The sequence below is a fragment of the Salvia hispanica genome, chromosome 3, assembly GCF_029641045.1.
Source record: "Salvia hispanica isolate PSC_SH4W2 chromosome 3, Shi_PSC_v1, whole genome shotgun sequence".
Taxonomy (NCBI): Eukaryota; Viridiplantae; Streptophyta; class Magnoliopsida; order Lamiales; family Lamiaceae; genus Salvia; species Salvia hispanica.
Genome location: NC_142694.1, coordinates 9395871 through 9422106, shown reverse-complemented (window position 1 = coordinate 9422106; position 26236 = coordinate 9395871). Strand labels below are relative to the sequence as shown.

General features: G+C 35.1%; 3 protein-coding genes and 2 long non-coding RNA genes across 7 annotated transcripts; all 5 read right to left on the bottom strand.

Moving 5' to 3' along the window:
- Positions 1–1716: 1716 nt before the first annotated feature.
- On the bottom strand, positions 1717–2338 carry LOC125213628 (uncharacterized). Its single transcript, XR_007174970.2, has 2 exons — positions 2061–2338; positions 1717–1909 (listed from the first exon to the last, which is right to left on the bottom strand). It is a non-coding gene; the product is annotated as an uncharacterized LOC125213628 (long non-coding RNA).
- An 8839-nt stretch (positions 2339–11177) lies between these two features.
- LOC148930135 (protein DEHYDRATION-INDUCED 19 homolog 4-like) lies at positions 11178–13786 on the bottom strand. Its single transcript, XM_089067323.1, has 5 exons — positions 13448–13786; positions 13241–13380; positions 12119–12196; positions 11753–12036; positions 11178–11644 (listed from the first exon to the last, which is right to left on the bottom strand). Exons 1-5 carry the CDS (start codon positions 13527–13529, stop codon positions 11533–11535), a joined length of 696 nt encoding a protein of 231 aa, XP_088923449.1. The 5' UTR covers positions 13530–13786; the 3' UTR covers positions 11178–11532.
- A 2004-nt stretch (positions 13787–15790) lies between these two features.
- Positions 15791–16652, bottom strand: LOC148930134 (uncharacterized). The gene is made up of 2 exons (XR_016136535.1): positions 16224–16652; positions 15791–16090 (listed from the first exon to the last, which is right to left on the bottom strand). It is a non-coding gene; the product is annotated as an uncharacterized LOC148930134 (long non-coding RNA).
- Positions 16653–19454: 2802 nt separating this feature from the next.
- LOC148930133 (protein NUCLEAR FUSION DEFECTIVE 6, mitochondrial-like) lies at positions 19455–22486 on the bottom strand. Of its 3 annotated transcripts, none has more exons than XM_089067004.1 (3): positions 22176–22486; positions 21952–22076; positions 19455–19759 (listed from the first exon to the last, which is right to left on the bottom strand). In XM_089067004.1, the coding sequence occupies exons 1-3, from the start codon at positions 22301–22303 to the stop codon at positions 19752–19754; spliced, it is 261 nt and encodes an 86-aa protein (XP_088923130.1). In that variant the 5' UTR covers positions 22304–22486; the 3' UTR covers positions 19455–19751. The 3 variants fall into 3 exon arrangements, with proteins under 3 accessions (XP_088923130.1, XP_088923129.1, XP_088923128.1); XM_089067003.1 differs by lacking the exon at positions 19455–19759 and adding an exon at positions 19816–20007 and having other exon boundaries at positions 22176–22482; XM_089067002.1 differs by lacking the exon at positions 19455–19759 and adding an exon at positions 20124–20428 and having other exon boundaries at positions 22176–22480.
- A 968-nt stretch (positions 22487–23454) lies between these two features.
- On the bottom strand, positions 23455–24372 carry LOC148930132 (uncharacterized). Its single transcript, XM_089067882.1, has 3 exons — positions 24207–24372; positions 23924–24085; positions 23455–23755 (listed from the first exon to the last, which is right to left on the bottom strand). Exons 1-3 carry the CDS (start codon positions 24246–24248, stop codon positions 23534–23536), a joined length of 426 nt encoding a protein of 141 aa, XP_088924008.1. The 5' UTR covers positions 24249–24372; the 3' UTR covers positions 23455–23533.
- Between the last annotated feature and the right edge of the window lie 1864 nt (positions 24373–26236).

Below are 26236 nucleotides of genomic sequence, written 5' to 3'. Positions count from 1 at the left end.
CTTTTCTCGACACACTCACACACTGAGGGGGGAAAATTCAGGTGGGGTTCTCATTTTCATCTGAAGTTTGGGTGCAACACCGTCTCTACGGAGGCGAAGAAACAATTGTCTTTAATTTTCTGTCTACTTTTGGTACTCGCCGAGTCCTCGCTGTTCGAGGGTCGGCTTTGGTGTTGTTTCTATCGTTGGATATTTCGTATTTTGCAATGGATATGTTTGTTTATGTTCCGTTTATCTTATCGTGTTGTTTTGGGTTTGATTTGCTGATTATTGTTGATTGATCTGAGTTCGGAGTTGGTTTGTGAGAAATCTGTTGTCGATCGGTTGAATCTACGAAGACTAGTGAGGATCGGAGATGGTAATGGTGTTTGGTTGTTGTGGGTGGCTTGGATCCGGAGTGGATTAAGCGTCCCTTGGTTGGATCTGCTTGTTTGTGTTTCATTTAGTTGTTTGAATTCTGCATTCTCATTTTGCCTCGTCTAGATCTGCTTCAGTTTTATCTGTTCTTAATTTCTGTCGGTTTAATTTGGTTTACGTTGGTTCGATTCTCGCTTTGCTCTGTTTTAGCTGGTTGTTTCGTGCAATATAATGGAGAAGATGATGTCGATGTTAGTTAATCCTTTAGTTAGTTATTTTGCAGCTTTTTAGTCGTACTCTACCTTTTCAGAAAATGGTCCACACGTTTAGCTTCTTTCCCGAGTCTAAGTTAATTTAGGAAATTGTTCATTAGATCTGGTAATTGTCTTGCTCTATTACGATTTAATATGCATGTTTTTAAGTCTATGCCTAGATCTAGCGGTTAGAGTAGAATATCTCAATTACCAAGTCTAGGAATTAAAGCTCAACCCCAAAATTGCGTGGCAGCAGCCAACAAAAAAATTCCCGAGTCTTCGAACATGTTTAATTGCGCATTCATCTCTATGGATTCGATCCCTACTTCCATGTACTAGTTTTTCTTAACTAAAGCGGGTTGAGGGTTTTTGAAGAGGGAGTTAAGGTAGAGATTGTGTGTCCAACGACAGGTAGCTCAAGGTTCTATGAATTCCTAGACCCATTGTCTAGCGGATCCCCTGGATCGAGGGTTTTCTTTATTAATTTTGAGAACACGCTTTCACTCACCATCATTAGCTTCTAAGCCAAGCTCTTCACACCGCTTATACAACAATATTATAAACGCTACACAGCAATATTACAAACACTACACAACAATCTATAGATTGATGTATAGTGTGTCGGATATTGCTGGACAAGAAATATTGCTGGATAAAGACCATTTGCTGACCATCTTTTTCCAGATTTTTTTTTGCCACGTGGCAGCTTATTATTCGTCCACATGTACAAATGATTGGCTAGGAATGGTGGTATGGTGTTATTTTAAGGGGTGGTGGCACCCTAACATGCCCCTACTCATATATATACAAATACTGACATATTTCGGCTCGACCAGTCGTTGGACCGATCCGACCAGTTGAACCGTGAATCGATAGTTTCATCGGTTCACTTATCGGTCCGATTTTTAAAACATTCTTTTCGGATGATTCTTCATTGATATGAGGAAGTGAAGATCTTGTGTTGCACATTGGATTTGCACATTCATATACCATCCAAATGTAGTTTTTGTGGAATTCATATACATAGACAAATAGAATAACATGATGAAGGTAGTGATTGTTATATATATGTACAACAAATGCATAATCTATCAAATCAGGAAACTTAAAAAAAAAGTGACTGATTTATGAATTCTTTGTAGAACTCTTGCCAAAATTGTGAACTTATACAATGTGAATTTACTTTTGGAAAGAGTGGTAGAAAGAATTGATCCCTAAATCACGATAGGTATATTTACAAATGGAGCATTACTCTTGCTTCGCTTCTAGCCTTCTACCAACCAGCAGCTCCCAAGAAACTATTGCAGAAAAAAATAAAAGAATGCTTAGTATTTTGTATTAAAAAATACAGTAGTAGAATAATACAAGAAGGAAATATTCCAAATCTAGTTGCGAATAATATGAAAGAAGACAGAAAATTAAAATAGGATTAATGAGATGAAGAAAGACCTGATATGGCGGAGGGAGAAAGGCGAATAGAGAGCTCGGAAGAAAAAATTGGCTCCGTGAAGGAACACCACAACTCCGGTGCACCCGAGAAGGAACAACTCCAGCATCTCTTCGGCTATCTCTACTGTTGAAGGATCGATGAGAAAGGGAGAGGGGAACAGAGATACGTTTTTAACTTTTTATCATTCTTCTTACTTGTGGATTTATATTCGATAGCGTGACGTGGACTTCACATCCATTTCGATTCTATCATATTCTGCTGTGGATTAAGTTGGCTTTAAATGTGAAAATTTTTTTAAACCGCCCAAATGATTGATTGGACGGACACCGTCCACAACTTTAGAGCATCCGCAGCGGTAGGGAAAACCGCGTCCGTCCGTGCCGCTGGACAAAGCTCGTCCGTCCGCCGCTAGAGGTCGTCCGTCCGTGCCAGCGGCACGGCGCTGCTCTTAGCTAAGAGCACGTCCGTGCCGCTGAGCACAATTACGTGGCAGCTTCTGATTGGCCAACGGCATAGCCGTTGGCAATTTCATTTTTTTTATTTTATTTTTTTAAAAATTCAAAATTTATTTTAAAAAATGTTTTTAAATAATAAAAAAATATTTTCCCACTTCCCAAAAAAATATATCCGTTTTCTATCCACTTTTAATTTTTTTTTCAATTTTTTCCCCCAAAATTCACATTTTCATTTATAAATACCCCAACTCCAACACAAAAAAAATCACATTCTCATCTATTATCTATTCTATCACCATCTACACTCTCTCATCTTTTTTCCTCATACTCTCTCATCTAAATTCTCACCACACTACACAATGTCCGGCTCCGACGATCACCCTTCCGGCAATCGCGGTTGGAACCACGATTGGTTCGACTCCGAGGCCGGATATAGTCCGAAAACCCAATTTACGGCCCCTCCTCAAACCCAAGGTTCGCAATCTCCAGGTGGCTACCGTCCTTACCCGTTGCACGACCTAAACGCCCCCGGGTTCGGGTGGGCACCCGAACCCGGATCGGGAGGGAGCAACAACTCTACTCCTACTCCTACTTCTGTTCCTACTCCTCCTGTTCGTGGCACCCGCACCCCGTACACTCCGGGTGAGATGATGGCGATGTTCAAAGCCTACTTGGCAGTCTCCGAAGATCCGGACGTCGGCACGAACCAAACCGGGGATACGTATTGGTGGCGCATCACTCGCCTCTACAATGAAACCCGGCCGGCGGGAACCATCTATCGCAATGATAGTATGGTTCGCAATTGCATCTACAGATGCAACGAGGCAATCGGGAAGTTCCAGGGGATTTACCTCCAGGAAGAGCGGTCGGTGGGGAGCGGCACGAACGAGCTCGACATCGTCACTGCCGCCTTGGCGGCATACCAACGGGAGGAGTTCAAACCGTTCAAGTACCTCGATTGTTGGCAGGAGGGGCGCCAACATCCGAAGTATAGGGGCGGCATAGCAGCATCCTCCTCCAGCTCCTCCAGCAAACGGTCCAGGTCGGTTGCCCTATCCGACGGCGTCTCCGATGATATGGCTACCCAGCTTGCCGGAGCTAACTTGGGTAGCCCCGACGCTGGCCCGAGCGGTTCCCGCCCGCAAGGAAGGAAGAAGGCGGCGGCCAACCGCCCCCGCCGTCGCGTCTCGACTCCATCCGCCCCCACCCCGGCCCCCGCTCCCTTTGTGCCTCCTCCACCCCCGAACAACACGTTGTGGGTCATCTTGAGTCAACTCTATATGAACGATACATCTCGGATGACTCCGGATCAACTTGCAACACATGAGCAAATGATCCGGGGTCTCAAGAGGCAATTGGGGATAGATGACTAGTCTTCCACGTGTGTAATTTTTAATTTGTAGGATTTTAATTATGTATTTTTTATTTTCTAGGATTTTAATTATGTATTTTTATTTTTTAGTATTTTAATTATTTAATTTTTATTTTTTAGGATTTTAATTATGTAATTTTTATTTTTTAATGTATTTTTATAATGTAGAAATGTTTTTAATAATTGGAGTATTTAAATTGAATAATAGAATGGTGGGACCCTTGAGCTTGTCCTTAGCTAAGAGCACGGATGTGGATATTGTGCTCTTAGCTAAGGACAATGAGTAAAAGTGGGTCCGGGCCCACCTCCGTGCTCTTAGCTAAGAGCACGGATGGGGATGCTCTTAGCATAAATAAATAAATACTATATATAAAAGATAAATTATACATATTCCGTTCCAACTAAGTTAAATCAAAATTTTTAGACACGGAGATTAAGAATTGTGTTAAAAAGTTAGAAAAATGAATAAAGTAGAAAATATAAAGAGAGATTAAAGTAGATAATGGAATAAAGTAAGAAAGAAAATGATTCAACTTAGTTGGAATGGAGGAAGAAGGAAGAAGTATAGTTTATGAAGTAATTCATGTTGTGGTTAGTAAATGATCCAACTTTCTAGTTCATTTACCAAAGCTCAATACTTAATTATTTGGTCATGAAGAATTTACAATTATGGAGTGAATTAAAAATTAAAACATCTTGATTTTTTTTTTTTTAAATGCATGATTTATTACAATTTAAAAATCAAAATCGAAATTAAAGTTTAAGGGTTTTCACAATAGCACTCAATTCAGTTGGCCGTGTGCAATGGTGTTCAGGACTTCAGGGTGCTATTGTAGGGAGAAAAGTGGGGGGATCGACCGCTTGCGGCGGGGTTTTCAGCCCTATTGCGGTTGCGGGATTTTACCACCTAATACAATTTTTTTCCATTTACAAAAGAAAGAAAGGAGTGTGAGAGGTGGAAGAAGATGAATAGGAGAATTGAAAGAGAGGAAACATGGATGTCTTCCCAAAATTAGTGGCTAATTATGTACATTAATTTTAATAAAATATTAATAATAAGATAATACTCCCAATATACAAATTTAATTTTAAATAAAAACATGGAAAATAAATTGTGGCTGAAATTTAAAATGCTAAAATGGTAGAGAATATATGAGTTGTAACACAATTTGGGGCTATTTTTATCACTTGTGGATGCCCTAATTAAACTTTTTGCTTAAAAATATATTTTATGGAGCTAGTGGACAATGATATAGTAACATCTTGGGACCAAGCACTTAAATTTTGGTATCAAAATCTACCGCCACTTTGCCCACCTTCGGCGCGATGGACGGCCCATCCCCACCCGCCAACCGCCCACCTTCCGTTGCGGCTTCATAATTGACATACTAGCGATCCAGTTTTAACATTTTTGGAATGTAAAAATCGAAAAAAACCTTGAAAATTGATAATAATAATAATAATAATAATAATAATAATAATAATAATAATAATAATAATAATAATAATAATAATAAATAAATAAATCGACGATCTTGAACCATCAATTTCCACCTAAAAAGTTGTTGACCATATTATAATTCCAATTCTCTAAGAACTAGAAGTCTATAACCTACATTACAAACCGAAACCGAAGATTTTTGAACCAATCATCTCGCAATAAAAAATACTTAAAAAAGTAAAACTAAAAATTCAACCCCTTTCTTCCACAACCCATTATTAAAATCGAAATTCCTAAATCAGAAAGTTGGAAACTCCCAAACCATCTTTTAGTCGTCTTGTGACCTGTCTCCCATGTCACGGTTGTAAATTGTAATCTTCCTAATCTTAATCACGAATAATGTTTCCTCTACTCTCATCTATCAATATATAAAGGGCCAGTTTTTTGGCAAGCCATGTGGCACTGTTTCTGGCGGGAAAGTCACTCATTGGCAAGAAAAAAGGCAGACATTAAAATTGGTGCAATGAAATGGTGGCTTCTCAAAGAAGATTAACACTTATATATTGATAAGTCATTAGCTGAATCTGCAATTTTGAGGACTATTGGTGTGACTGATTTTGTGATTTTTTTATTGCAGCATAAAGAAAGTGAGAAGGAGAAAAATGAGAGGAAGGAGAAAGAGTGCCAGCGCCGCATTGCCGCCTGTGCGATTTTCCTTCAAAAATAATATTCGGCAAGCGGTCGTGAAGTAGAGCTGTAAGAAATGATGAGGCAGGGCGGTGGACGGCGGCGGGCGGCTGATCTAGAACTGATGAGGCTGGGCGGTCGTCGTGTGGCCGCCGATGTGAGAGAGAAGAAGAGAGAGCAGTGGCCGAGGTCGGCAGGCGGGCGTGAAGCTCGCCGAAGAAATGGAAGGCAGGGCTGACGGTGGGACGGCGGGCGTGAGCGAGTAAGGAAGGAGGCAGAGCAGCACCGCGAGTGAAGAAGGCGCGACGATGTGGAAGGAGAGCCGGCGAGGAAGAAGGTGCAGTGCTCTAGCCGGTAGCTGATTTCCGCCGCCTATTAGGAATGAATGAGGGAGGGAGAGAGAGAATTGAGAGATGTGGAGGCGTCGCATGTTAGCTTTAGGGTTTGAGAAATATTAATTCAATGTATATTTTTTGGACTTTAGTTGTCGCATGTTAGCTTTAGGGTTTGAGAAATATTAATTCAATGTATATTTTTTGGACTTTAGTTTAATGTTAAATGGGCTTTTAGTGTGTTAGGTTTTGAAGTATAATTTAGATTTCAAATAATGGTATAAAATCAATTTAGAGTATTGTAGTACATCTTTATCAGTTAAATAGAATTTTAATTTGAGTGTTGTCTTTATTATTATATTTTATGCTAAGTTTTAATTTGGATTTCAAATTTATTAGATTTTATATAATATATATATATATATATATATATAGAGTCCCATTATCCACAAATCCACTCTTAAAGGCCGAACCATCGAATCCTACCAAATTAGGGCTTTTAGATCTAGTTTTTTATGGATAAGATACAAAAATTTATAAATTATTTTCGCCTTCATCACGAGCCTATTTTAATTCATCTGAAGGTAAATAAGTCATACTAACATGTTACGAAGATTTAACTTCGTTCCAGAATATATTACTTCATTCTAGTAGGTTTTTACTTCATTCCAGTACGTAAATATGGTTTCGCCGTCGCGTGCCGTTCTTTCTCTCTACAATATCTATCACCAACGCCATGGCGCTAATATGGTTTAATAAACACATGGAATAATGTAATAAATTATTGGAATGAAGTATGTGTAGAAGCATTTGAAGTCCTACGAGAATGAAGTAAAAATCTTATCCAATGAAGTAATAACGTTTCTGAATGAAGTAATAAACTCACTTGAATAAATTGCATTTTTAAATGTTAATCAAGCAAAAACCCACGTCAATGAATTTGAATGAAGCATATGTTGAATCATTTCAAAACCTATTGGAAGTAAGTAAAAACATGTTGTAGTTTCAAGGTATTACATACAGAATGAAGTAATAAACCTATATAATGAAGTAAAATGAGCTTGTAATGAAGCCGAAAAATTTTTCACAGCAACACATCTCATCAAAAAAACTAGATCTAATGGCCCAGATTTGGTCTCTAGTTCGGTCTTTAAAATTGGTTCGACATTGATCACAACTCTCTCTCTCTCTATATATATATAGGGATGTTATCAGGTCCATAAGCGAAATTCTGTCAAAAATCAAAGCAAATCTCAGCCATTGGATCCTGTGATGTAACCATTAGATTAATGCCACGTGTCATCTAATAATGTAGATTGTGTAGTCTAATAATGTAGATCAGCTAATAATGTAACGCGCTTTAGTCTAATAATGTAGATTGTGCAGTCTAATAATGTAGATTGTGCAGTCTAATAATGTAGCCCAGTTAATAATGTAACGCTTTTACTGTAACAATGTAGTTCGGGTAACATGATCACAGCCATCGAATCTCAGGATTCAAGGGCTGAGATTTGCTTTGATTTTTGACAGAATTTGCCTTATGGACCATAGTGCACCCCTATATATATATATATATATATATATATATATATATATATATATATATATATATTTAAATTAAAATTTCTTTCATAATTAATTAAATTTATATATAGTTAGAATTTAGTTTACTTTGATTTACTAATATTTCTATTTTTTAGACACCACGAATTTTGAATGGTATAAAAATTGAATTTATATTTAGCTAAATCAAATAAGTAATAATTTAAAACACAAATAAATAATAATAAGAAGTGAAATTAAATTAATGTCATTATTAAATAAGAACAATATAGCATCACATTAAAATTTTTATTAATACAAACACATAATATGTGTTATTTTCTTGGTATTATTAGATCGTACATTTGGTGTTACTTCGACTTAAGAGGGAAAATAAAATTTTCAAATCTTTTTTACTAAGTAATTAAATTCAAAGTATATAGTGAAAATTGAGTTGACTTCGATTTACAATTACTCATATTTTTCTTTTTAGAATCCATAAAGTTATACTTCCTCCGTTCCATAGTAGTAGAATCATTTTTCATTATGAAACACATTTGTCACTCTTACTTTTCTTTCTCTCTCACTTTTTTCACACATCTTTTTCTCAATCTCCATGTCGGAAAAAAATGTCTCTACTACTATGGAGCGGAAAGTATAGTAATTATAATGTATAAAAGTATTGATGATAATAATATTCCATATTTCGAACTATTGTGAATTTTTTTTAATTAAGAATATAAAATTCTATCAATGGTAATGAAACTTAACGAATTGAAATTGAACACATCGTGTAAATATTTTTAAATAAGTCAAGTCATGGACAAACTGTATGTTGTTATATCTAGAGTCATGAGTCGTGGAGGTTTGAAGATTTTAGTTTGTGGAGATGAAATTATAGTACAAGTGATTCTACTGTTAATGTTGTAAAAAAGTTTTTCAAAATTTATAAACTACTGGTTTGTTGTTTTTATAAGTTTTTTTGTTTGCACTTATGGATGCATATGTTTTGTCGATCGAACGAAATCAAGATCTATTTATCTGTTCAAATTATTTGGGTTTTTTTTTATCTTTTGGATTTAGTGATACACTTTCTTTCTTTGTATATCTTATTCTATTTCATCCACATATCTCCTATTTTGTTAATTCTTTTATTTAATATTACTACACTCATACTATTAGATATTAAAATTGTATAAAATGGCATGATGAATATGAAATGTTTCATTTAGAGTATGCTGAGAGAAGTACAAATTTATTTATATTGTGTTTATCATATTTTAATTGTTTATAATGTTATGAATACTTTTTATAAATAGTTTATATTTTTATCTGTAAATATATTTTTATATTATTTACTCTATATTCTTATTGTATTTCATCCACACATCCTCTTTTGTTATTTGTTTTATTTTATACTACTACACTTATATCAAATATTAAAATAGTATACAATCATCAGCTAAAATATGAAATGTTTCATTGAGAATGGGTTGAGTGGAGTACAAATATCTTTTTGTTGTTGTTTATAATATTTTTAATTAATTATAATATTACAAATACTCTTTTGTTAAAATAAAAAAATAAAATTAAATAGATATGACAATGTTAAAAAAAATATAATACTTTAAACATACATATTATATCACACATTAAGTATTAAAAATACTACTCTTAATGTTATGTATAAGCAAGATTGTGAACAATTTATAGTCACACTCATAGATGTATTAAAAAGTTTATGAACAATATTTAGGCATGCAATTGCTAAAAAATACTAGAAAACACTAAATTTTGAGACGAAAACTTATCTCTTCGTGTAGATTTGCAGATAATGAATTTTAGTTTTGTTTTCTATTTTCATTGTAAATATGTTAATAGTGGTAAAAATTTAATTATTTTTAATTTTTTATTTGCATATTATTGGGATATTAGTGATGCAATGTTCTCCTGTTCGCATTGTGGTTCGTTGTTTTGGTATGAGGAACGTCTTGGCAAACCGAAGAGTCCGAGATATTCCTTTAGTTGTATGAATGAGAATATTGAGATTCCATTTATGATAACTCCTCCTCAAGTATTATTGTGTTTGATGTTCTCTAACGATGCCAAAAGTGTTTACTTTTTGAAAAATATTCGTTCATATAATTCTATGTTTTGCTTTACTTCTTTGGGAGGTAAAATTGATAATAGTCTGAACACTGGTCGTTCTCCTCATGTTTTTCGTTTACATGGTCAAAATTACCACTTAATTGGTAGTTTGCTACCGCAACATGGTGCATCTCCCAAGTTTGCTCAATTGTATATTTATGACACAGATAATGAAATCAATAATAGAATGAGGTGTGTGAGGTATGTATTTATAATTATATGATTTTAGTGTTAAATTTAAGTTGATTTTTTTATATTTTATTTTAACGTACTTATTATCTTTGTAGGGAGAGAAATGTTGGTAATCTTCACTTTGAGAAGGTGTTTGAATTCTATGTTATGCTGATCGAATTTATAATGAACTATTTATTTTGAATTTAATTTTATTTGTTTACTTTAGTGTTTAGTATTTCTCTATATCCTATTCTATTTATATTTCTTTCCCTCATATTCTTTCGTTACAGTTGATTAATAAATTGATAAATGTAGAAGTAGAATTATGTTTTTTAAATCTTTATCATCTAATATATACAATATTTAAATAGTTTCTATTCTTGATTTGCAATAATTTTTTATATTTCATTATATATATTCTTTATTTTGATTTAATTCATTTTAAATATATTTTCTTATTTTTTGAAAGGTTAATAATCAATTTTTATAAAATATTCAATAGTTTTAATCGTGAATTCAATAATTGTTTACTTTTTTTTCTCTATATTATTTATTCTTGAAGGATATTTGTATTTCTTTCCCTCGTGTCTTTCCCTTATAGTGGATCGATAGATTGATATATGTAGAAGTAAAAAAGTATGTTTTTTAAAATATTAATAATCATATTTATACAATATTTCAATAGTTTTTATTCTTGAATTGCAAAGAATTCAACAATATTATATTTTAAAAAATATACTCCTTTATTTTTTTCTGAAGATAATTTGGCCCGTGCATAGCACGGGTGGTAAAACTAGTTTTCATAACATTTGAGTGTTTTCACATGTTTAATTCTTTACACAACATTCATATCCAATTCACTCTGATTCTGATTTCTACATTTAACATTTTTAATGTGATGACACTGAGACGTATTAAAAATCATGTTTAGTTACATAAAAGGGTAAAATAGTGTCCTAAACCAATGAACATAAAATCCTTTCTCATTATGAATATGCCTCTGTTACAAGTTCTTTTTTCAAGGACTAAACTTTTACAAGTTACAATCAAATTACACTGTGAACTCAACCATTCCTTGCCCAGATCAATATACACTTGTTCAAAATCATTTCCTCACATCCCTCGTTACTTTCGAATATACTTATACATGAAGCAAAAAAAAGTAGGCACATCTTAACCTATGAGACATTTTCATGAAACCACAGCTCAGTTTCAGTTAATAGAAGCTGAGATTGTTAAAATCATAGTATTAGCCAAGACATAATACGCTTTACCACAGCGGTTAAGACGCTCTTTGGATGGCCGGAAAGCTTACCACATTCACTGATCAGCTAATAGAGTCGAGGTGAGCAGATCCTGCACGAAAACAGCTCTTCCAGCTGCCTGTCTCATTCTCTGTTCCCGCTCTTCGCAACTCAAGGAAGAGTGCAAACTGCAAGTAGTTAAAATATGACAAATTAGTGAACTTTTAAGACAAACAAGTTACCAACTTAGAGCCACATCAAGATTTTTATTTGAAAAATCTAAATTTGATTGCTACCTTGATTTCCACATATGCTGAGGTGCCACATTTTTGGCAGAATTGTCCTCTAAGCTTGACATCAATGATTTTGAAATATCATCATTTTCAATCATAGGGAAGTTCATAACAAGAGAGGAGAGGAGATTATCAGTAGCAGCAGCGGACGAAGCTGCACTACTCGATCGAAACCCACTGCCTCCTAGAAGCACCTGTAAATGGGCCTCTCTGAGATCCCTCCCCAGCAGCGAGAGCGCTTGACTATTGGGGAAGGGAACTCTGCGCAACCGGCCACGACGGTGCATGTAGGTGTTAGTTAAAGACATCAAAACCACTTTCACAATCGAAACAAAGATACGAACAATGGTAATTTCAAAATAAGGATATCTTGAACAAGTGTCCATGCTGCAATGTGAGATGACTTATCATGTCACTGGCAACTTTAACTGAACAAACAGGACAAACCTGCAAGAAAGGGCAAATGATGTATGATTAAATAGTTCAAGAGGTAGTATATAATATTTTAAAGCAAGAAAGATTCAATTAGAATCAGGATATATCGGTGAGATAACTGTGAGCTTGGATCACCAGATTATACATAGATATGTAATTTGTATGCACTATTTTCGATATTTTAGTGTAGTAGAAATGGCTGGCTAAGCAAATTGATATATTTAGGCATCAAATGTTTCTCATGACACTGAATATCGTAACAACTAACTGCCCGTGCAGGACTACAAGGATATGTTTCTTTATACTCGATTCTGGATTCACAGAAACAAAGTATACCTCACATTTTTCTACATGGAGACATGTATCCTCTCATACATAAAGTTTTTTTGAAAGAGTAGATCAATATAACTATTTTGAAAGTTTTTTGTCAAGTTGGCAGAGTTATAACATGTGAAAAAGGTTGGTTTTGAATGATTAGGGGTATTCATTGGTGGGTGATTTCTACTCTATTACCATTGAATTTAGAAGCAGGGCATTTTATGTTCGATACAACTACACCTCCTAAAATAAGTGATGTGGATGGCTTCAAAAGACAAGTTGGTATGTCGATTTCATGCCATTAGTTTCCATCCGAACACCATTAGAGAAGATTCAAAAGAGTGCTATACACTGTAACAATGCTGAATAATACTAATCTACAGTTATCTGAAAACAATCAAGGACAACTAAATCCATGGAACTAAAACTCAAAAAAAAAGACAAGACCACAGAACTTGCCCAAATTAAACTAAATATTCTGATCCCTAAAATATCCTTAAAAAACTCAACTTTGTCCACTCATTCACCAAACATTTCCATTAATTTACAACATACTTGTATGAAAGAGGATTACCAAAATTCACAAGCAAGATCAAGGATGGGTAAAAACACTCCAAAGACCTCAACTTTTTCCAACAAATGAATCGAATCTACCAAGAAAATAATAGCAACTCGTGTAATTCTAAACAAAATTATCAAATACACAAAAAAGAGATCTAGAAAATAAGAGAAACTCACGGTGGATTTGGATTCATACGAGTGCTCGGCCTCCAGATGTGAGCAAAGGGATGCTATATCCAACTCTTCGTAACAATACGGGCAAGGATAATCGGGCTGGGCCTCTTCCTCACCGACAAAATCTTCGACGTTAAACCGATCTTGAATAAAAAAAAATGAACATAAGATTCAACGAAATAATAAAGATCAAAAAACATTTCAACAAACCCAATTGAGAGTGATGATTGCTCTGCAAATTGAACTGCCTCTTGGCGGCGGCGAGGCGCATCGTCCAGAAATCCGAGTCCATGATTATTTCCACGGAGAAAAAGTGGGCCGACAACAAACAAGAAGGAGATTCAAAGATGGTGGTCGTATTTAATTTCCTAACAAATCAGAAAAATCGAGCGTTGAATTGAAGGAAGGAGAATGGATTTCCCTTTACGGTTGAGCTATGGAATGGAGGGCTGGATTTTGATTGACCTATTAATTATTGTTAGAAGGTCTAATCTTCGGACATTGAAATATTAGCCGAGTGAAGTGAAGAAACTGTAATTTTCGGACATTGAAATTTGAAATACAATGATATGCGTTGAGTGAAAAACTGCTAGCTATTATCCATTTATAGAAATTTATTAAATAAATTGATATATTCCCGGATATTAAATTTTGAAATTTACTTAAACTAAATCACTTTTGAAAGAGCATGTATTAGCTTTTATAAATAAAAAGTACTTGGTTTTATGAATATATCTAAATTGTAAAATAAACTATGTTTAAATAACGAAAGAAACGACCGTATAAAATGTCGGGATTTTATATTAGATACAAACTGGTTTTGTAGGTTCTTTTTTCGGTAGTTTCACAATTTTGTCATCTATGTCAAGGTATAAAGGTTTATATATTTATTGGAATTATCCGCATATACATATTTTTAAAGATCAATTCTAATAAGAATTTAATTTAAGAATCTATTTGGATTCTTAATTGCCAAAGTCAACAATGCTTCACGAGCAACTGTAAGGTCCAAATTAATTCTTACTCGTAATTTCTATAATAAAAAAATGTATATGTACCATGTATGTAGTCACTTCCATATTCTCACACGTTATATATTCATATTCCTATTCATATACAAATAGAGAATTAATTATTGCAATATTGAGTGGGTTGTCACGGCATTAATGATAATGAGTATTTATAGAAGTAATATACTACTACTATTATCCTCTCTTAAATTAAAGATGACTCATTTCTTACTTAAGTATACTGTTATTAATTTTATATATTAAATTAAAAAAATACAATACAAGTGATAGTAAAATAAAAAATTAATGTTTTTTTAGTAGTAAATCATCTTTAGTATGATAGACCAAATATAACAAATGGATCATTTTAATAGAAACAAAGAAAGTATAATTTTATAAGGCCATCAATAATTCTGGCTCTTAACCGTCTCTTATTCATCTTTTTTCTTCACTATTTTGAACCTCATACTACTTTATATGTCATCTCTTAATCAAGAGACATTTCCTAGAGCCCTCTATCTCTTCTCTTAACTACTATTCATTATTTAATTCATTCAATTTTAAATTCAACAAATTAAAAAAATATCTCATTTAAAATACATAATTAAAAAAAAACTAGAATTTACAAATTGAAATCCTAAAAATTAAAAATTCGATAATTGAAAAATACATAATTGAAATCCTAAAAACTAAAAAAATACATAATTTAAATCCTAGAAATATAAAAAATTTCATACTCCCTCCATCCCTGAAAATTTGTCACTTATTTTCTTTTTCGTCCGTCACGAAAAATTTGTCACCTTTCATTTTTACTATTTTTGGTAATGGACCACATTCCACTAACTCATTCTCACTCACATTTTATTTTAAAACTAATATATAAAAAGTAGGACCCACATGCCACTAGCTTTTTGAACCCACTTTCTATTACATTTCTTAAAACCCGTGCCGGGTCAAATGGTGACAAATTTTGAGGGATTGAGGGAGTAATAAAAAGCCTGAAACAATTACTCTGTCAGTGGTTGTGGAGGAGGTTGTTGTTGTTGCACAAACAGCAAGGCGGCATCAAAGATGTTCAATTCTGGCAATGTACTTGAAATTAGAACGGCGTCATACAGGAAGCGTCAGCGGTTGTGGTGGCGAACCACAGTCACATTAATTGAATGGTCATACGCCGCTTTGGAGGGGGTCGTCTGGTTTGGTTCACCTCATCCACTGCCTCTAGCTCTAGCCGTCTTCGTCACCTTTACACCAATCAGACAACGTCGCCCACCGTAGCTTGAACCCCTGCATCGACTCCTGCGAACTGGCTAGCAACCTCCTCGTCGCCTGGCTCTGATCAGCCACCGTCACCACTTGAAGTGTACTGGCCATCCATGTAACACCCCAAGTTTTTGACATCTTTTAAGATCTTACAGAAGAGACGCCGAATGGCTAGACAAATTTTTTTTTTTTTACAGATAATCGTTAAGACGATCAAAGGAGAATTGGACATTTAAGATTGATCAAGAATATTTTCAAATTTCGCTTAATACAAGAGAAGTTAAGCCCAAGATAAATAATGGATCAAGAACATGTTTCAGATTATACAAAATTTAGTGCATGAATTTATGAGTTTGAGAAAGAAAGATCACGACTATAATCACAAGACTATGAACAATGGGCCTAATCTTGTGAACCACATCACGCCCTTTTTAAGCCCAATAAGTTGGCCCTATCCGATCAGCCCGTTGGGCCCGAGGCATCAAGCCCGTCTCGGACAGCAGCTTAGCAGCCCAAGTCCCCTCCCAACCTGCAAAGTAGAGATGAGACAGCCATGCTTTTCCGACAACTTCAGTGTGTCCTACACATCAAACAAAATCAGTTAGGGGACAGCTCCTTAAAGTTATGTAGTACTTACCCAAAATGAGCTTGATATGCCTAAAGAAGGCTTGAAAAGGGGAGTCAACTCCTAGCTCAAAATAGTTGATCCCCACCTGCACAAAATCTGCTCCCAACAGACTTAGCAAGAAGCCAATAGAGCAGATTTGCTCTCTGCACACACCCCTTGACCAAATCCCAACCAACTCCAGAATTTAGAATATATATATATAGGTGCACAGCTCTAATCGTTTCCAGAGTTGCACAAATCCTTCTCACCACCTTTAAAACACCAAGATTTTCGAAGGAGGAAGGAGAAACGAACTTCGGCGGTGCAGAGGAGGCGCCGACCGGAGTAGTGACCGGCGACGGCGAGAAGGGTGGCGATGCTGCGCCGCCGAGAGGAGCCGAGAGAGAGAGATGATTTAGGGATTTCCTCAATTTGGGAATTTTTGATTGGAATAGAAAGAGAGATAGTATACGATAGAATTGTGGGAGTACATGGGCCAACTGATTTAACTAATGTTGGGCCCAAGTATTATTTAAGGAGTGGGTTATGGTTCTGGGCCAGTTAAATAACAAGGAATGGGCTGCCTAATTTAATTAGTTGGGCTTAGAGATGAATTAATTAAGAGGGCCGATTAATTGTGAGGAAAAATACACCAATTACATGTCTAAATAGTTTGAGTCGAGAATTATTTATGAGAAGTTGGAATTTATTTAAGGATTGAGTTGGAGCTCAATTAATTAAATTCCGAATAATTTATTTAGATTCCGGGAAAATAAAGTAGTAAAGTGGGAGACGCGAAAGTCGACCGGCGTCGCCCCGCGACGCCTTGGGCGGCCACTAAGGAAATGGGAGGAAAGAGAGACGACGTTCTCGAGCCACGTAAATAATTAAGTTTAATAAAGAAGTGCCATTAATTAAATTTCCCAATTTAATTAATATGCAAGTTCTAGAATTTTCCAAGTAGTAAGCAAAGAATAAAAGAAATTAATTAGGGCATGCATTCCTATAAGTATGAGATTTTGTCTCGAGTCTAATTAGTATGTTGTTATGTTATGTTTTTCACAAAGGACTATGTCCGCAAGTTAAGATCAGAGCGAGAAATTCAAGTTAAGGAAATTAAGCTAATGAGGTGGGCTTTCTATTTACAGTACAGTTCTTTACGAGAAGTATTTTACGTGGGCTTTCTATTTACAGTACAGTTCTTTACGAGAAGTATTTTACGCGGGCTTTCTATTTACAGTACAGTTCTTTACGAGAAGTATTTTACGTGGGCTTTCTATTTACAGTACAGTTCTTTACGAGAAGTATTTTACGTGGGCTTTCTATTTACAGTACAGTTCTTTACGAGAAGTATTTTACGTGGGCTTTCGAACTAAAGTGTTTTTACGTGGGCTTTCCTATCCTACATATAATTGTGGGCTATATGTTTAAAGTACAGTTTTTATGAAAAGTGCTATTGTGAAATGATATTACGTGAGCTTTGTATGATATGCTTTGAGTTGTTTACGTTCCCAGTATGTTATTCAAGTTATCATTCTTTGAGTATGTTATGCTTTGAGTATGTTAATACAGTTCAGTTATTTACATTTTCAGTACGAATGCTTTCAGTTATTAAAGTTATCAGTATGTTTTGTCTTGCCAAGTTTTGTTTTGAACTTTGCCTATCTGTTTGTCTAGCAAGGGCGACGTTCCTACTAGACCAAGAGTTCGTGAATTTCGGTTCACCAGGAATTAGTGAATGCGGGTTTGTAAGTGGGGTCAGCCCATACATACCCGGTTCACTCAGTTTCAGATATGGCATTAGTTCCAGGAAAAATAGATCATGATCACGGATTTTACTTAGAAAATGCTTTTAGTGTCCTCGGGCCTTTTAAGATAAAACCCCGAGCTCACTCAGTAGTGGCTTGACAAAACCAGTTTTCTTTTTAGTAAAATATATTTCGGCACGTGTCCACTGAGTACACCAAGTACTCAGCCCTGCATATGTTTTAAAAATGTGCAGGTTGAGCAGTGATGACGGCGGACGGTGTTGAGCACAGACAAATGAAGATCCTTCGATAGAATAGTACTTGGATGCGTCGTGTCTCCATACACGATGTCATCTGCTCTTGACTCTTCCGCTGCAATGTAAAAGTCGAGTTTACACTCCTTGTATTATGCATTCTGATATATATTATTCCAAGTTATTTCAGTTCAAGTTCAGTTGTGCCACCGTTTTCCCCCTTTCTTCCCCGCTTCTTTCATCCTCCCCCAGTCGCGATCAACCGAGCTTTCTATCCTTAGAAAGTGCGGTCGTGACAATCCATCAGTTCTTCGTTTGTTTCGAGCTGAAGACCATGCTGGACCCGATGCCACCCGCCCACCTATGGATATTCCGAACCTTCGCCCAAGTGGTGTTACATACCATACCGAATTTTTCACTGTTTAATTTTCTCCTAGTTTGAATTCGATATTGCACATCGAATTTCGTAGGTAGATAAATGAGTTGTTATGTGTGTAATCAGTGTGTTACTTGTGTTTAAAATTTTCTATTAGATTTTGCCAAAAAATTAACTTAATAGAAAGTACTTTATTTGTCCAATAAGAATATGCACTCTTTCCTTTTTAGTCTGTCCCACAAGAATGTGCACTTTCTAATTGAGAAAGTTTTTTCTCTCTAATGAGGTGGGACTCATTCTCCACTAACAATACTTTAATTACTTGTTCTCTTCACCTCTCTCTTACTTTACCAATTTTACATTAAAACTCGTGCCGAACTCAAAGTGCATATTCTTTGGCGGAGGGAATACCAAATTTAGGCCAAAATAAAATTTTAGGGATGAAACTTTTATTCTTAATAGTACTTTTGGACCGTCATTAGAAATCCCGGTTCACCATTTTAGTCTGTTCTCAATTAAAAGTTCCAATTCACTTATATTATAAATAATAGATACCACATAATCCATAAGTAGATCACATTTTATTATAAAAATAGTAGTAGTATATAAAAATGGATCTAATTATCCACTCTCTCTTTTCAACCACTTTACTTTTTATTTTTTTAAAGCCTGCATTGAACTCAAATGACATTGAGGTAATACTAAGTAGGAGTATTTAACATATCAACAAAAGAATTTTTATATACGTAAGTTATGTAAGTACATCCACAAACCCGCTCCTAAAATTCAATCAGAGCTCTATCTTTCAAATGTAATGTCACCATTTTAAATCTTTACCACAAGCACCAACCAAACCGCTACTATTTATGATCATTGATCCCGCAATTTACTGTTTTAACTTTTAATTCATTATATTTTTATTTATCTCTAATTTCACATATTCACATTAAGATATGAGATATCTCTAAAACCTCAAACCATCTTGCATATTGCATGATTACAACGAATCTTACATTTACTAAAACCATAATTCCCAAACAAAATGAGCTTATAATATTGGGCGAGAACTACAAGAAAAAAAACTTGTGCAATCTACACTGCATCGTTTGAATTACGTTCCTGATTGCCAAATATGAGGAGGTAATTGGAGTACTTAAATGGCAGAAATCTAAATCCTAAAAGAGCTATATAAACAACACCTCAAGATTCAGATTCCATCGAAATAAAGCTGGAAAAATCACGCCACATTCTAACAATCATCCATCTACAATAAAGAAGAACAAAATTTCTTATCTTCAGCAGTTGAAATGAACAATAATGTAGTAGTAACTTTTGAGCAATGCATTTAAATTCAATCAAAAAAGAAAATCAGTAATACATGATTTTGAAGGTGCCTACTGCCTAGTTAATTATTTAGTCTTTTGCAATAATACAACTTCAACATATAGTCTAAAAAGCACAATTTGGAATATCTTCAATCTGAATATTGGCCCATGAACAGTTATCACAACCCTAGAAAGAAAAAGGAAGCCCAAAGTCAAAAGGTCATTAACAAACATATAGCAGTTAGCCAGGTAATAACATCAATAGCAGCCTGGCCTAAGGAAAAAATATTCAGTGGTCTGGCCTAAGGTAAAAATGAGCAGGTTGCATAATTCAAGCTAGTAGGAGTATATGATTACAACTGCCACATCTCAAGAAATAGATTCCACAATTTTACATAATTCAATCCCTACGCGTTAAAACAAATGAAAAAGCAACTCTTATCTCCTTATTTGATAAACTAGTAAAACACAAAAGGAATCCACAGAAAATTGGTCCATCTCTTGTGCTGAGCTCATTCATGACTCTATTTATCAGACAGTGTCCTAGTGCACATGCGAAACATACTTCTTGGGACCATCCAACAGTAATCATACCCCATCATCGCAAGCTGATGAATACAACATGTTATCAGCATGATCAATAAGTATCCAAACTGCTTCTTAGCAGGGTGATCAATGAAACGCCCTAGTTCTGCAGCTTACACATGACAGATAGTAGGCATCAATGAAAAATAGGCCAAAATTTACTGCATGGTTCTGTTTCATGAGGACCCTGGTGATATATGTGGCAATGACATCTACGTTAAGCATGGGGGACCTTCCCCCCAACGCCCATAGTCTGATGTAGAGCAAAAGCTATATATTTCTTATGCTGCGAGAGAATTAATGAGATCAATCCATGTCTCAGAAAGTCAGTATTTCTGACAAAGTAAAAACTCCTACAAAGGACTTTCAACTAAATAAAGCATCTGATTCCACTGAACCACTTGATCATAACTCAGTTCATGAGTTGAAGAAGCCAGATCCCTGCTTCATGCCTCTAGGCTCTAACTATTATAAAGCGAAGGAAATCCAATAAAAAAGTAAAAAACTACTTCTGATAATTATACCAAATGACATATTATTAGCAATTTAGCAGTTTCAGGAAAACTACAAATTACGGCCACAAATCCCACAAAATTCAAGCATAAAGTATTATCTTCTTGACTCAAAATAACATATATAGTGTTAAGTCCTTGACTAAACACTTGGGAGTTTCATAACACTAAACTGCATGCAACAGAAGCTTTGCCATTGCCACCCAATTAGACTTGTTACATTTTAAGGTTACACATTGGGGTGAAACAGACAGGTTAATCAAATTTCAGCCAAAGTCACAGGTCCAACTCAGGAAAACAGCCTCCTTCTAGGCCTGCAAGCTTAGGTTAATTCTGAAGTTTCTTCTTTTTTTCTCTTCTATCCCATCTCCCCAAGCCTACTTGAAATAGCTACATTTATACTTATTAGTAGTATTTATACTGTTTACAGATATAGGGTTGACTACCTCATCTATCAATTGGTAGGCATATCATGTTAGATTATTTTCATCAGACAAGAGAATAAAATTTCTTCACCTCCTTTTCAAGACCTTCATCTATGTCCTTTCTTGCCCTAAAAGATGAAAAGAATACACCTCTTTCATTTAGAGAGCTCTGTGCTAGACCTCAAATAGAAGAATGCATCTACAGTGAAAACAAGAGGCTAGTGTTTGAAAAGAAAAAGCTGAAATTAATAATTTGGTTAAATGCGTATCTTATTTAAAGTTCCTACGGTTATTTTGTTCTTGAGAAAGAAAATAACAATTTATCTTCTTTGACAAAGCAACAGCTAGTAGCCTGGTACGTTCAATTGAGGGGCAACTGAACCTAGTATTCAATTGTTAATGAAATAGCCCCCAAATCAAACTGATCGATAGTCCTATCTGAGAAACCCTTACAATCATACAGCAATAACAATCAGTGCTATATTAGATTAAAAGCTGGACGGATATAGATGATTAGAATAGCAAATCACGATGATTTACATTCTGAGTTGCAACAGAAAACAAAATAAATTCCAAGAGAAAGCTGCATTGAGGAAATGAAGAAGTTACCCTCGATAGTCCAAGCGTGGGTACGCGGAGCGACGGAAAGCATGGAGGTAAGCAGAGCTGAGGCAGTGGCGGTGTGGTAGGGCAACATCGAAGCCACGGCAACACTGCTCATCTCCACGGGTGACCTAGCTCAAAAGCGCATCTCAAACACCAAAATTGTCGCAATAGAGAAGTCCGTTTGGAATCGCATAAGCGGGAAGTCGAACTCAATCGACGTAAATTACCTGAAAATGCGAGCGGAGAGGGGATTTTGGGATGGGAGACGAAATGGAGAAGGAGAAGCCCTCGGCTTGACGCCGACGGAGATTCTGGCGGCGGAGCGCAAGACAGACCTGGCGGCGAAGGAGGCCATGGCACAATTATGCGGATCTCAGGCGCCGGCGATAGAATACAGAGGCAGGGCTTTATTGGGGTTTTAACTCTGCCCAAGATTTTGCTCAAATCCTACTCGTTGCTTTGTTTGTAGATTGAAAATGAGGTTAAACCCCCAAAAAAATGTTTTTAGGGCCCAAATTGAAGTAAAATATCTGCAGCGGAGTTCTGGAGTAAAATTTGATGCCAAACTATGCTGTGCTAATGTTTCTCGATTTATTTTACACGAAGATATTGGTCTAAAAATTATAAATTTTGGCCCAATCTATTAGTAGTATATTCTATGAACTTTAACATGATATTAATTCACAAAATTTATTAACTGTGCTCATTTTTTAGGGCAGGTCAATCGTGAAACCGACTCGTTTACGCCAAAGTTTTGTATTCAGTTTGGCACAACTAATCCCATGTGTCTTGCTATTAGTGGTCGACAATGTGGAAGAAGAATTCAATTTGAGGCGAAATTGGAGCAAATCCATTTTATTAGGTTTAAATTATTAGGGCATCGAAATAACGGCATTTCATGTTTTAGAGACTACGCCGGCAAGTCAAGTAACATCAAAGTTGGCTGAAAAAACTTATTCAGATCGAGTTGAGAAATAACCACTTTGAAAGTCGATAAGAAAAATCAGAATCTAACCAAAGTTGATTATTTAAGAATTAATGTTCCTTTTCATTATTAATGGTACTTGGAGTTAATATCCATTTTTCAAAGGATGAACTGAAGAAAAGACTATATTTGTTCTATTTCGAATGGAGCTTTATTAGTATTTCAATATCTTGAAAATTTTAATTATAGTTTACGGATTTTCAATATTATCACACAAAAATGTGTAAAATGATACAGAGTGATGGTATAGGATATTAGTGAACCCAAACCAGCTGAGTGATGTTATAGGATATGAGTGAGATGCTTGAAAGTAAACTCAAAATGGTAGTCTAGGAAATGAATCAATTGTGACCGATGAAGATGTCGGCTTTCAAAAGAATTGGTAGTTACGGACTCACGCAGACCTTTAAGTATAGTCAATTGACTTCAATGTTTCAAACCTAACTAGTATATCAATTATATATCAGGGCTTGTTAAACAAAATAAGTAGTCGATCGGTAAAGACAATATTATTAGAGAAATAGAAAAACAATATTATTAGATATATGATAAAAATGAGAATGTAGAATTAGTAGGTTTACATTGTTATTGGTATTAACATTATTGAGAGAGTAGTGTTTGCTTGGGCCTTCTGAAAATTTTTGCGAGCAGCGGAGTACAGAATCCTTGAGAATCAATATGGGGGCTATGGCTATGGCCCCCACCAGCATCTTCCTGCCCCACATTCCCCTCTTTCTCACTCTGTTTATTACCGCAAATTGGCCTTATTCCGATCAACCTTCCCAGCTGCACGCTTTGGTCCGGGAAAAACGATGCTGTCGACTGCAATTCCATTCATTATACTAACAATTTCCAAACTCCAATTTTTTCCAAAAATAGTTTTCATTATACTAACAATTTCCATTCATTATACTTTTTGCCAAAAATAGGAATGACTCAATTAACTTGGAAAGAAAAATGACTCTATTTACCGTAGAATGGAGTGAGTACCTCAGTATCCAGATCAGAGGAAGAGATTGAGGAGAAGCTCGGGATATGTCGGACGCGGGAGGCTGCTGCAGGCTGCGGCGGCGCCACCACCGGCTGGGATGCCGTCACCCTGAAGTTGATGTTTCCTAGCCCCAGCGGCCATCCGCTAGGTATTCCGTTTCCCTATTTAAAATTAAATTAGTAATTCTATTGCAAGTTAGCATCATAGAGCTTATATAAATGATTAATCATTAAACCTAAGGTAATAAGGTCAATATGATTGAGAAATGAGATATAAACAAACCTCCATAGCGGCGGCGTTAGGCGGTGGAGTGAGAGTGATCATAGAAGCATCATGATCCGCTCCAACTCCAAAGAGAAGGGAGATATAGTGCCTGTTTTTAGTATTTTTGATCTCTTTATTTCGTGCAAGAGGTCGGGCCCCGCTTAGGGGAAGGTAACAACTCTTTATTAGTTTGTCGGAACTTGAGTTTTATGTGCATAAGAGGTTGTTTTAATGTGTTGGTCAAACGCCAGTTTCAATTAACATAATCCACAACATGGTTGTTAAGTTTTAAACATCACTTCAACACCCCACTAATTGTTTGCCCATGTATACTAAATTTTATTCAACTCTCTTATTTATTTTTTCATTTTATTGCTTACCCACACTCCAAATATAATACTACTACTATTCACCATTATTCAACTCTGTTGAGTTAATGACTAAATTGCCCCTCCCTAGGCTGGTAGTTGAATGTCTTAACTTTGTGTGGGGGTGCGTATTTCTCAACACAAGACGTCTCATTCAGCAATCACAGTTTATTTAATACCTCATAATTAATATTTCCATAAATAAGGATGACTGGATAAGTCACAGCGAGAAAACACTTCCGACTGTGTTACTTCTGTTTGATTCCACAGCATTCACTAATAAAAAGTAGACCAATCAAAATTAAAATTTTGAGATTGATTATGCACAAAAAGGAAAAATGATTATGTACAAAAAGGTAAAATGGTAAAAAATATTATGTACGTGCCAAAATTTTATTGTCATGAGTTAATAATTGTGCCACTATTGATGCATTTGGTGGTGGACAGCATTTGTGTTGTAAAATGATTGCATTGTCTCTCCAAATTTACCACTAGTACAATTCATTCATCAGCTCTTACGACATAGTAATGCATTTGTGATTAATAAGTGATCCATTCATATTGTAGAATCATTGTATTCGCATTGCTTGTTGCTAATTGATAAAGTCGTCGGTTTTTTTTCTGCAATCTTTAGTTTTGTAATTTAAAATTCATACACAATAATTGCACAAACACATACATTGTGTACATCAAAAATTTTATCCATCAATGAAATTTTAATAAAATTTAGTTAATTTTGACATGGTGAAATTATATATGCCATTACTTTAATTTTGTACTCTTAATTTGAATGATAATGCAATTATTCGTACTTGACGCGTGACAAACAACAACACAATGTTAATTGTATCAAGACGTTGTATAGCACAGATAGTCTGCATGCATATCATGTGCACCGAGTAAATTCCAATTAATGTGACCGCATCTACTCTAGGGCCAATTTAGTCTGACTTTTTAAAAATTATTTTGCTATAATGTATACGAATTAAATTAAAGTTAGATATATAAATATCCAATATTTGTAATGTTTTATCTGAAAATTTGCCGATTAAAATAACGGGTGTCGGTTTGTTCTTCATTCACATCTAGAAATATGTACTATAAACTTAATTTTTTTTTACCAAACGGATATTAATTATCGAGTAAGCTGAAAAGTCATTCATCCATCTGTTTGTGATAACTTCCACTGCAAATTTATTTCACCCAACTCATTTATGTGTAATGCACTCTATTGGTTGAATTTTTTACCTTTAATATTCGTAAATTCCCTTTCATCACCTAATTATTAAGTCCATTGAATCAAGTCACTGGTCCCATGATCAGAAGATTCAGCACTCGAAGATTATAGAGATTGATAATATATGTCTGAATACATTAAAATTCGCCTTTTCCATATTAAATCGCTGTGAATGCTACATTTAGTAAGTTTGAATTTCAAGACAATGAAAAGTTTGCGCACAGTTATGTTTGAATGTCAATAAAATTAATGTGTCTTGTATGAGACAACCAAATCATTAAATAGATTATAGATCGATATATGAATATTAACTATGATTTACTTTATAAACTTACAAATAATAAATAAATCATTAACATATGGAATATGTACAAATCATGTCTTAGTAATACTCTTAGTCCATTTATCCCCCATATCTGGCCCACTAAAGTGAGTCCAACAAA